Raw genomic sequence first — 12,179 nt, forward strand, 5'->3', positions numbered from 1 at the left:
TTGGGGATGTGCTAATCGCCTTCCTGATATTATTGATCTTTTCAGAAAAGGAGGAAGTAAACTCATTGCATTTGCTGTAAGAGAGCATTTCACTGGCAATCTGACTTGGGGGGTTTGTCAGTCTCTCAACAGTAGCAGAAAGAATGCGAGTGCTGTTTAAGTTACTGTTTATAAGGTTTGAGAGGAATGACTGTCTAGCTTTGCCTAGTAGAGAGATATTGTTGTCACCTGTCAAATCTCTGCCATAGCCAGTTCACATAAGACAGTATTTAGCCTGTTATTTACCCTGGACTCCAGTTTCTGGAGCTGTTTCTTTCCACCCTTCATGGCCAGACTCTCAGCCTCATCCAGACGGTGCTGCAGGTCTTTGACAGTCACCTCCATGTTCTTCTTCATCCTCTCTAGATGAGAACTGGTGTCCTGCTCCTTCTTCAGCTCCTCAGCCATCATCGCAGCCTGAAATATAAGCCAATTAAAATGAATTAATCAATATAGATAGAAATGCCTTCCATGAAGGGTCCCTTTGTTACCACATGCAGTTAAATGAAGTTAAATTACTGTTTGATTTAGAGTAGAGTAAGAGAATGTAAACACTCAAATCAGTGATGGCCTTCTTGGCCTTCTCCTCTGCATTTCTGGCCTCCTGGACTGCATCATCCACCTCACCTTGAACCTGGACCAGATCAGCCTCAAGCTTCTTCTTGGTGTTAATAAGACTTGTATTCTAGCAGTCCCACACGTTCACTGGCATCCACCAGCTCCTGCTCCGCCACTTTGCGGCCTCTCTCTGTTTGCTCCAGTGCAGCTCTCAGCTCCTCAATCTCTGCTTGCATCCTGCGCTCCACCATGGCAACCTGCTCCTTCATGTCCTCCTGTCCTCTGAGAGCTTCATCAAGGTGCAGTTGTGCATCCTGTGGCAATGTTCTTTTATGTATTAGTTGTTATGCTTTAGTTAATTCATGTATCATTTTCACATGATCAAACATATAATTTGTGTTGCAATTCCACATTCTACAAAAGTAGGGATGCACCGGTACCACTTCTTCCAGAACGAGTCGATACTGATACTTTTTTTATTTTTGGTACTTGCCGATACAGATACCTGTATTTTCAAAGCATTTGTAATTTTTTTTAAAATTTTGGGTACAGTAACCAAAAAAATATGAATTATGTTAGCTGGCTTGATTTAGCAAACAGATATTTCCTTCAGTTATTTTCACATGTATTTATGCCCGTTAAAATGTATTGTACAAGCTTTTGTTACTTTCACTGTTCATTTTATTGCTCTATCGTATTTTGTCTTTAATTTTATAGCAAAGTGCACATTAGAACTGCTCTACTGCAGCGGCTCAGTACTGTAATCACAAGACGTTTTCCTGTAATAATGCAGGTGACCACTCGTTAGACAAAAATCTTGTAACAGCGATGAACAGATTATCTGAAATCTAAGTCGTGTTTTTATCTGAAACGTGCTGCGACTTATATTCCAAAGTGACTCATATAATACAATTAAAGTGTCATGAAATGCCAAACTACTTTTTCAGAGATTTTAGCGGTGGTGTTTGTGTTGCACATCATAGAAGACAATGTTAGCATCCATTCATTTTAATTGTTGGAGAAAACTAACATTTTAATTTTAAAACATTAATTTTGAGATTTTTTAGCCATTTTTGTCTTCCAAGTTTAAAATCTACATCTTGTTGAAGTCACAGTTTAGCACCCGTTAGCTTGTAGATGCTGATTTTCTCATCAGCAGTGAAGCCCAGAATATCAATGGCAGTCTATTTTCACAACGACCAAATAAATCACATTATTTATCACAGAGTCAAAAAAGAAAGAAGTGTATTTTATATTGTGTGTCATACAGTATTCAGTTTATGCTGGTGTTTTCCTGATGTTCATTTACTCAGATATATTTAATAGAATCTGGAAATAGTACTACTACTAATAATAATGAAGTTGTCCACATACATCTGTGGCAATGAACTCCTCGACATCATTGATGCTTTTGACAGAGATTTCACACTGGCTGATCATTGGATAGTCATAAGGGTTGGTGGTGATGAGCAGGGCCTCTATAAAGGGTTGATGTGCAGCATGTTATCAGTGTTCACAAACATGGAAATAACTGAAGCACACAATCCTGTAGATTTCTCACCGAGCAGCTCTGGCTTGTGTCCAGTCATGAGCTGGTAGAAGATGTGGTAATTCCTCTCAGCAGACAGCTGGAATGTCACCGAGACTTTTCTAGCAGATCTTCCCAAGAAAATAATGGTTAAAAAAGAAATTAGAGTTCAATTGATTGATCCATCTGTTAGCATCCAAATAAAAATATTTGCCTTAAAACAAGGTTGACTCACAAGTTTCAATATCAGCTGAGGCCAGTTTCCCAGTGGTCGCAAAGTGAATCCTGATGAATTTACCCTACAGAGAGTAAATATTCAGAACAGCTTAGAATTTCTTCGATTTGGAATGTTAAGTGAATTTGTATAATGCATTTCATTTGACCTCAGCAACTTACAAAACGAGAGGAGTTGTCATTCCTTACAGTCTTGGCATTTCCATAAGCCTCCAGCAGAGGGTTGGCTGCAATGATTTGATCCTCTAGCGACCCCTGGTGAGTATTTAAGTAATTTCATCATGTAGAATAATTCTGTCACTGTGCTTTAGATGATGTTTGATTTAGTGTAGTGACCTGCATTTTGCCAGGGACAGGTTCTGCCTTCTTCGGTCCAGACACAGCGATTGTCGCAAAGTACTGGATCACACGTTTGGTGTTGACAGTCTTTCCTGCACCAGATTCTCCACTGAGTGGAAAAGATGGAAAATAACATATTTTAGAATCTTAGAAATGACTTGTTTGATACGTTAGCTTTTGTTTAAGTGCTTCTTTAAAAACCATAATCTTCAGGCACTGCATTTTCATGCACACCAGAAATCTACATCAATGTACATGCATGGTTTTAGTGGCATTGTCTAATCCTCGTATACAAGCAACACCATAAGGAAGGAGGTTTCCCCCAACACATTTTTTTTTACTTTAGTTATCCCGTTTTTTCCCCATCACATGCCTATTAGAATGATGCTAATGCATTCACATGTTCATGTAAGCCACACTCTCCAGCAGAATAGGCAGGTTTTAAAGCTGCTTTCTCTTAATCAATTAAATAGCCTTCACTTCAACATGTTTTAGAGTGCTGCTTTCTGCAAAAATGTTTAAATAGGCAGTTTTCTTAAGTGCATGGAAACACATTTACTTGTTTAAGTTCTTATACAAAAACCTTTTAATGATCATAGTCTACTTACGTAATCAGGATAGACTGATTCTCACTGTCTGAAACAAGTTCATAATGTTATTTTAAGTAAAACCACTAATCAGATTTTTTAATTTAAATTGTAAATTTATCAAAATATAGGCAGGCTCAGGTTTAGCACAAAATAAGCACACCTCAAAGACGATCTAACTTTTTTATTGGTTTGAAAATTGGATTGAAAATGTATATCCTCACTTACCAGTGAGCATGAACTGGTAGGCGTTGTCGGAGATGGAGAAGATGTGAGGCGGGGCTTCAATCCTCTTTTTGCCTCTGTATCCAGCCACAACAACTGAGTCGTACACTGGGAGCCACTTGTAGGGATTGACAGTGGCGCAGAACAAGCCAGAGTAGGTCTGAAACAGAGATAGATAGTCCAGTTTTACAATGCTGCCATCCAATCCTAGGAATAAAACATGATTTACTTAGACTTACGTAGATCATCCATGCTGCGTAACGCTCTTTGAGGTTATACAGCACAGCAGGCTCATTGAGGTGGGTCATCATGGCCATGTCCTCAATTTTGTCAAACTTGGGAGGATTCATGGGGAAGATTTCAGCTTCTTTTACCGTGAGTGTCTAAAAAGTTTTCAGCAAGGGTGACACATTTACTAAATATGAAAATGTTTGATTCACGTGGCATAGCATCATGCAAAATTGTTTTACAGAAGATCATTACATTTTCTAATTGTACTTACTTTCCCACACTGAGTTTTGACAGTAACTTTGCCACCCTCTCTACTAACGAGAGTACCCTTGAAGTACATGTTCTTTGGCTCTGCCACAAAGAATGCCGTTTTGGCATCAAAGGGGTTGTTTTGAGCCTCGATTGTCTCTCTTTCTGGCTTCCGGAAGTAAATGGCCGCCGGGCCAAAACACTCCATTTCATCATCTCCCATGATTGCGGTTTACTGTGAGAAATGACAAAGGAGAGAATGTGCTGAGGGTCATTCACTCTAGTACTATAGAGCAGTGGTTTTCAAACCCTGAGACTTAAAAAATGGGTCGCCAGGATGATTTGAGGAGAATGTAGGCTATATATGCATAAAATAAAGGTATGCAACAAAGTTCAAGACTCAGAGAAGAAGGGAGCGGGAAATGGCAAACTTTAATTTAATAACAAAATAAACAAAGATAAACAAAATGAAAGTAAGCAGCTACTGCCTCACAGCAGAATCCAGTGTGTATTTGTGTTTGCGCTGTTTTTGCATCGCAGAACATTGTCGCCAATCACAGACATATCTGTTGATTTCTGCAACACAACGGCCAGAGGCGATTCAGTTAGTCAGAATAGTCAGAAGAGAGATTCATTGATTATAGTGGAATTTTCTGAGATAAACTGAAATGAGTGACAACTTTTCAGTGATTAAGGGAGCGCTCTTTGAGTGCTTTCTTGGCTATATATAGACCATTCAGAATTTGAATGAAAGTTTTGTTTTTCATGCTGCTAAGAGGACAAATGTGGCATACATGCTGCAAAGTTTCGGGAGTGATATCTGCACATAAATGGGGGATTCTCTTGAAATCGCAATGACTGACACGATGATAATAATAACAATGGACTTGACAAAATATATGTCAAAATAGATGTGCATGAAGGCTAAAGCAGCCTCACTAATTTCAGCAGCACAGACAGTGATTTGGTTCTTGAACAGAGCATCCTTCCGGAGCTCCTCTGTAGGACTCGAGACCGGTCTGTGGCGCAGTTGTCGCTTCCCGGCGGCACTTCCCTGCTTCAAGCCTCTATCTATCTATCTGCTATAACCAGTGTTGGGCAAGTTACTTCCAAAATGTAATACATTATATGGGCGCTCTGGAGGAGCAGACTCTGGGGGGCGCTCTGGAGGAGCGGGCAATGGAGGACGTTCTGGAGGAGCAGATCTGGCTAGCATGGCTAAGAAGAGCTCTGCCGCAGCGCACCCAGTCTGTCCTCAGCCGCAGTCATCTTGCTTGTTCCTGGTTTTGCGTTCTGTCACGGTCTGTGGTTGCAGTGAAGCACACAACGATTGAGGGAAATGGAAATAACAGTCTTTAATCAGACTTCAAATCAGGACAAATACCAGGAGCAAGGATAACCACTAAACAACATCAACGCAAGACAAGGAAACTGAGGAAATCATAGGGCTTATAAACACATGAAACGCAATCAGGGAGAACAGAAACAGGTGAGGAGTAATCCAGGATAATTAATAGAACACAGCTGAGACAAATGGAACTTAATACAACAGGAATCAAACCAAATGAATTATGCATTTATATAGCGCTTTATTGTGTATTGTTGTACACCCAAAGCGCTTTACGAGAAGTGCCATGGGATTTTTAATGACCACAGAGAGTCAGGACCTCGGTTTAACGTCTCATCCGAAGGATACACAAATAAGGAACATACACGTGACAGAGTGATTTCACATGTTCATTGTAATGAAGAAATGTACTGCTGATTTCATTAGTACAATTAGTGTTTGTATTCCAACAACCTTATTTCTGTTGTGATCCCATCCAAGCAGCAGTGAACACACACACACACCGTGAACACACACCCGGAGCAGTGGGCAGCCATTTTTTTGCTGCGGCGCCCGGGGAGCAGTTGGGGGTTCGGTGCCTTGCTCAAGGGCACCTCAGTTGTGGTATTGAAGGTATTGAAGGTGGGAGAGAACGCTGTACATTCACTCCCCCCACCTACAATCCCTGCCGGTACGAGACTCGGATGAGTTACTTTCATCCAAAATATCCACATAAGTATTGTAAAATGCCAAAATGTAGTTTATTGCTGTTCATACTACATTCAGTGGAGTGTAATGTGGTAGGTCTATATAGCATAAAATATGAAATCATATTTAGATACCGGTATGTAGGTCTACATTAATGTTACGTTGTAGTTTAGTTAAAAAAAATATAGTAAGCACAAATCGCATTATTACATTCATAAATAACACTGGTAAATAAAGCGAAATATTATCATGTACAAACAATAAACACAATACCTAGCCTATAGGCTATTTTGAACGGTTTCAGAAGAAAACAAGAATGAAAAATATAAGTTGCTAAACAAGCCAAAATGAATTAGGCTAATTCAATGCGAAACTGAAAGCAAACGGCGTTCTCGCGCAGCCTACCTCTCTCATTCGGCATTAATCCATTAAATGTGTCCATATTTGCGATGTATTTGAATGCTTTATGTAATCCAAGCTTACTTAACGCACTTAAAAAACATCCTCGTCACATGAGCAAATGTGTGTTTGGCCCGAGCTCAGGCTGATCGACATGGATTGTACTACGCAGTAGGCTACGCACTATTTAAATTAACCAGTGTATCTATGTTTGGTTGACTGTATTTTATTCTGATAATGAACAGGCTGCAACGTTTGCAATGCTGTATGTGTGTGCGTGAGGCGCCGGCGCGATCGAACAGCGGAAACAAACAACAAAAAAATACTCTGTTATTTTTGGTCATACAGATCATTTGAAACTGCAATGTGTTTACTTTATTTCTGTCATCTCGGTTTCCTTTCCCTGGACTTTCGTAGAGCGCCGCGCCACACAAATAGCATATGAACCAAACTCAGCAACATAGCCTATCTCTCAGTCTTTTCCTTTCGTTTTGTTAATCTGTTAATTAGGCTATTTAAGTCAAATATTTCGCATATTCATTCATTTTATATATACACTATGATTTAATAAAAACAGATTTTATTTTTAGTTAAACTTAATTTTTGTTGCTCGTCCGCCGTCTTTTTCTCTTCTCCGACCCCGCAGCTCTCTCTTCGATAGCTTAGTGTTAGTGGCACCAGTCCAGGTGTTTCCAGGTTTTACTCGTGCTATTTCTCCATGTTGAGAGTTTGGTGTTGCACATATTGCACCTGACTATGCATTCTTATCCTTTTCTCCGATGAACTGAAAATAACAGGAGTGTGTCCGTCTCACAAATGTAGAATCCGTCTCTGCAGTCATCTCAACCATCTATTTACAGCAACAGGAAATAGACGAACTATTTTACACGAGTAATTTTTTCGCTGGTGCTGTTTTGTGGTGTTAGTAAATTCACCACTTAATTTTGAGTTAAAATATGTTGTTGTAACTTGCGTTACTGAGATTGTAACGAGTAATAATATTACCCAAATTTGATTAGTAATGCGTTATATTACTGCGTTACAGCAAAAAGTAATATACTACTGTAATATTATTACTTTTGTAATGCGTTACTCCCAACACTGGCTATAACCACTGCTATAGAGTGTGTCACGGTCTGTGGTTGCAGTGAAGCACACAACGATTGAGGTAAATGGAAATAACAGTCTTTAATCAGACTTCAAATCAGGACAAATACCAGGAGCAGGGGCTCTGGAGGAGCGGGCACTTGAGGGCGCTCTGGAGGAGCAGACTCTGGGGGGCGCTCTGGAGGAGCGGGCAATGGAGGACGTTCTGGAGGAGCAGATCTGGCTAGCATGGCTAAGAAGAGCTCTGCCGCAGCGCACCCAGTCTGTCCTCAGCCGCAGTCATCTTGCTTGTTCCTGGTTTTGCGTTCTGTCACGGTCTGTGGTTGCAGTGAAGCACACAACGATTGAGGTAAATGGAAATAACAGTCTTTAATCAGACTTCAAATCAGGACAAATACCAGGAGCAAGGATAACCACTAAACAACATCAACGCAAGACAAGGAAACTGAGGAAATCATAGGGCTTATAAACACATGAAACGCAATCAGGGAGAACAGAAACAGGTGAGGAGTAATCCAGGATAATTAATAGAACACAGCTGAGACAAATGGAACTTAATACAACAGGAATCAAACCAAATGAATTATGCATTTATATAGCGCTTTATTGTGTATTGTTGTACACCCAAAGCGCTTTACGAGAAGTGCCATGGGATTTTTAATGACCACAGAGAGTCAGGACCTCGGTTTAACGTCTCATCCGAAGGATACACAAATAAGGAACATACACGTGACAGAGTGATTTCACATGTTCATTGTAATGAAGAAATGTACTGCTGATTTCATTAGTACAATTAGTGTTTGTATTCCAACAACCTTATTTCTGTTGTGATCCCATCCAAGCAGCAGTGAACACACACACACACCGTGAACACACACCCGGAGCAGTGGGCAGCCATTTTTTTGCTGCCTTCCACTTTCACTCTGAAACAACATAATAAACAACAAACCAGTTATTATACTCGGCATCACAAACATGCAAATGTATGAACACAGACACATGCATGTGCCTACAGACATATGCATGTGTGACATCTCGTCTGGCTCTGTCACGAAGAACGCCGTTTTGGCATCAAAGGGGGTGTTCTGAGCCTCGATTCTCTCTCTTTCTGGCTTCCGGAGGTAAACGGCCACCGGGCCAAAACACTCCATTTCACCATCTCCCATGATTGCACTTCACTGTGGAGTAAAGTATTCACCTTAACACTGCTTAGTATTTATCTCTTTACTCTGCTCAGGTGTTCATATTATAAGCTGGTCATCTTGTCATCATAATTGCAATATTTTAATCAGCTACTTAGTACTTGGTTTACCTTTTATGATGCTCCGAGAAGAAAATAGCAGCTGTCAAGTTATGGATTCTGAAAAAAGACCAAGAGGTAGTTAGAGAATTGTATTTGCATCTTCAATTATGGGTCAGTATACATCCTTTGATTCAGGACACTTAGTTTTCCTACATTAATTATTTAAAAAAAAATCAAACTGACAAATTAAAATGGATATTTCCCCCACCTTTGCCTGGTCGCTCTAAGTCTTCAAGGGTCAGGTGCTGCCATTTATATAGTGTCATTACTGAGCACTCAGCAGATTAGTCCAGCCGGATTTGGTCATGTTATTTTACTTGGTGTGATGTTTCTCTGTGCCATTGGGAAATAGGAAGATGATGTCATTTATTCAATACGAGGAATACTGTTATATTGGTGCACACAGACAATGGTGTTTGGTTAATAGATATGGAATAAAAGTTGCAAATGCACTGCCAGTTTAATTTGATGTCGTTAAGGTCCTATTTCAGTGTAACATCTTTAAAATAAATGGAACTTGGCATAGAAGAGAAAATCTCAGATCCAAAGAAGCAGTCAAATGTCAGCAGTATTCTGTTTCAGGTGACAGCAAGACTTGTAACTTATAATTTATATATCAGTTAAAGCATTTTAATGACTTTAAAAAGCATATGTGGCCTCTTAAATTTCTAAAGTTTAGAAGCTTAAACTGTAGCATGCCACAGAGCTTTGATCATGGTCTTGCATTCATTGATATGCCTTGAATGTCTTCATAGAAGTGTAAGTTAAGCATGCAGGTGTCTGAGGGATAAAGGTGTTTTTCGTGATAAAACCATATTGTTGTTTCCTGTTGTTCATTTCCATGCAGTTCAGCTTGGATGCTTTTCCAAGAGTTCTCCCATCTTTTGCCAGCAGGAGATAAAATTAAAATCATAAAAACCTAAAAGATTTATTGTCAGAGATGGACTGTAACAGTGTATCCTTCCAAATGAAAAATATATCTAAAATATATGTCTGCTGCTCAAATGAAAAAATACCGTGGCTTGCTAGGATCCATTTAAGTACTAATTACATGTGATGTGAATGAAAAATTGAAACTCAGTTACTACTGAATGCCATACTCTTTAAAGTTCTGCATTTTTATGATGTAAAGTTCTATTTCTGTCTGCTGGGCTGTGGTTACATTAATGCAAATGCCCAACCAACAGCTATAGACCCAGCAAAGTGAAAAGACTATGGTCTTTGTGAAAAATCATGATTTTGACATTGTAATGATAATTTGGTACCCAGGGTAGAAGAACATTTTCCAGAATCCATTACCTGTGCTGAATTTGTCAATTCCTCTTCCTTTTATTCCAATTCAAATACCAGATCAACTGGATGTGGCCAGTTAAAATCAAATTCCAACTGCTGAATTGAAAGGGAACTGATTCTCCAATTCTGAATTTTGCCTAACCCTGGCACATACACCCAAATATCAAACATGAGATCTAGGAAGTGGGGTGCAAATTCTTAAATGTCCTGTCATGTCTGACATGACTGTTTCTCCAACATGAAGTCAAAGTAACCTTTATTTATATAGCGCTTTATGCAATACAGATTGTCAAAGCAGCTTTACTGTGCATTTCAAAATAGTGCGAACAAGGCACTATTAGGAAAAAATAGTGTTTCAATAATGCAAACAAAATTAAATTCTGCTGTAAAGCAGCTTTTAAAAAATGACAATAGTAAACAGTCAATTTTCCAGTTAAAGTCAGTTCATCATTGATTCAGTGACGTATAGTCCAGCTCAGTTCAGTTCTCTTCCAATAGTGCCCGTGCGGTCAAGTCCATAATATCGCCAAATATTAAGTGTCCCCAACTAAGCAAGCCAAAAGGTGGCACTGGCAAGGAACCCAAACCCCATCAGTGACAGAATGGAGAAAAAAACCTTGGGAGAAAGATTAAGATTTTTTCATCTCATTCAGATCTCCCTCCATCTTCTTTTTGACTCTCAGGGCATCATTTCTGCTCCTGATCTCAGAGTCCAGAGTGCTCTGCAAGGAATCGATCACTCTTTGGCTGTTCCTCTTGATCTGTTCCATCTCCTCGTCCTTCTCAGCAAGCTTCCTGTCAATCTCACTCTTCAACTGGTTCAGCTCTAGCTGCACACGAAGAATCTCGGACTCTTCATGCTCCAGGGTGCCCTACAAGGACAAAGGGCAAAAGGGCAAATATTTCTATCATACGTCATTGTCAAAATATGATATAGATGTGATTTAGAAGGAAATATGTAGCAGAATTTTATCATTTAAGGTTTTGAATCACTCCATATCCAGTGTTTTAAATTATTCAAGCAACAGTGTCATGTTAATATATAGTAGTAAAAAAATGGCACCTCGGCCTCTTCAAGTGCAGCCTGGATCTCTGATTTCTCAGACTCCACTGTCTTCTTGGCTTTCTCTAACTCATGAATGCTCTTTCCAGTCTCTCCAAGCTGCTCAGTGAGGTCAGAAATCTCCTCTAAAGGGTTTAAAGTGCAGAATTATCATAATTGAAAAAAATTACTGTTGTAATGCTTCTCTCTTTTTTAATCATTATTTTACAATAAAAGTGTAATTTACGTTGCAGATTCTTGTTCTCCCTCTTCAGGGTCTCAAGGTGGTCAAGAGCTTCTTCATAGGAGTTCTTCATTTTGAAAAGCTCAGTGCTGAGAGAACGAGCTTCTTTCTGAGCACCTTCTAGTTCAGCCTGGCTTTCCTCATACTTCTGCTTCCACTCTGCTAGGACCTGAAGAAGAAATGTAGCCATTGTTAATTAGCCAAGTCCATGGTTCAAGGTTTAGATTTGAAGATTATCCACATCTTTCTTACCTTATCAAAGTTTCTTTGCTTCTTGTCAAGGTTGGCAGCCAATGCATTTGCCCTCTCCCCATCAATCATGAGGTCCTCTACTTCACCCTGCAGTCTCTGTTTGGTCTTTTCCAGTGAGGCACACTTGGAGTTCACTGCCTCAATGGATTCTTCAGCATCCTGCAGACGCTGTGCCAGCTTTTTCCTGAAGAAATTGGTATTAAATGATGAAATCTTACTAATATTTGTGATATTAAATGTAGGGTACTGAAGACTTTTTTCTTTGCTGTATTTACTTGGCTTCCTCAAGCTCCTCAGTGCGCTGGATGGCATCAGTCTCATATTTGTCTCTCCACTGCGCCACCTCACTGTTGGCCTTAGACATTCCACGCTGGAGTTCAGCTTTGGCCTCCTGCTCCTCCTCATACTGCTCTCTGAGCAAATCACAGTCATGGCGGGCAGACTGAACTGCATGGGCCAGAGCATTCTTGGCCTATAAGGCAGCATATTTTGGGATTTTAAACACTCTACCATC

General features: G+C 39.8%; 1 protein-coding gene and 1 pseudogene across 1 annotated transcript; both read right to left on the reverse strand.

The window, feature by feature from the left end:
* LOC107719055 (myosin heavy chain, fast skeletal muscle-like) overlaps window positions 1-12,179 on the reverse strand; it is a 26,159-nt pseudogene that overhangs the window by 4,488 nt on the left and 9,492 nt on the right.
* Window positions 2,174-4,213, reverse strand: LOC107719043 (myosin heavy chain, fast skeletal muscle-like). The gene is made up of 8 exons (XM_016526347.1): window positions 4,013-4,213; window positions 3,750-3,893; window positions 3,514-3,670; window positions 3,307-3,334; window positions 2,696-2,807; window positions 2,522-2,614; window positions 2,361-2,424; window positions 2,174-2,256 (listed from the first exon to the last, which is right to left on the reverse strand). The coding sequence occupies exons 1-8, from the start codon at window positions 4,211-4,213 to the stop codon at window positions 2,234-2,236; spliced, it is 822 nt and encodes a 273-aa protein (XP_016381833.1). The 3' UTR covers window positions 2,174-2,233.

This window comes from Sinocyclocheilus rhinocerous, unplaced genomic scaffold (genome assembly GCF_001515625.1).
Source record: "Sinocyclocheilus rhinocerous isolate Xijiao unplaced genomic scaffold, SAMN03320098_v1.1 scaffold2648, whole genome shotgun sequence".
NCBI lineage: Eukaryota > Metazoa > Chordata > Actinopteri > Cypriniformes > Cyprinidae > Sinocyclocheilus > Sinocyclocheilus rhinocerous.

Bases quoted from the DNA above. Each gene is read 5' to 3' on its own strand.
- LOC107719043 (XM_016526347.1), bottom strand. From the start codon at position 4,213: ATGGGAGATGATGAAATGGAGTGTTTTGGCCCGGCGGCCATTTACTTC. The intron at 3,335-3,513 runs GTAAGTGAGGAT...AACTTGTTTCAG, and splicing joins CTACCAGTTCATGCTCACTG to ACAGTGAGAATCAGTCTATC. The intron at 2,808-3,306 runs GTAAGTAGACTA...TTTTCCACTCAG, and splicing joins AATCAGTCTATCCTGATTAC to TGGAGAATCTGGTGCAGGAA.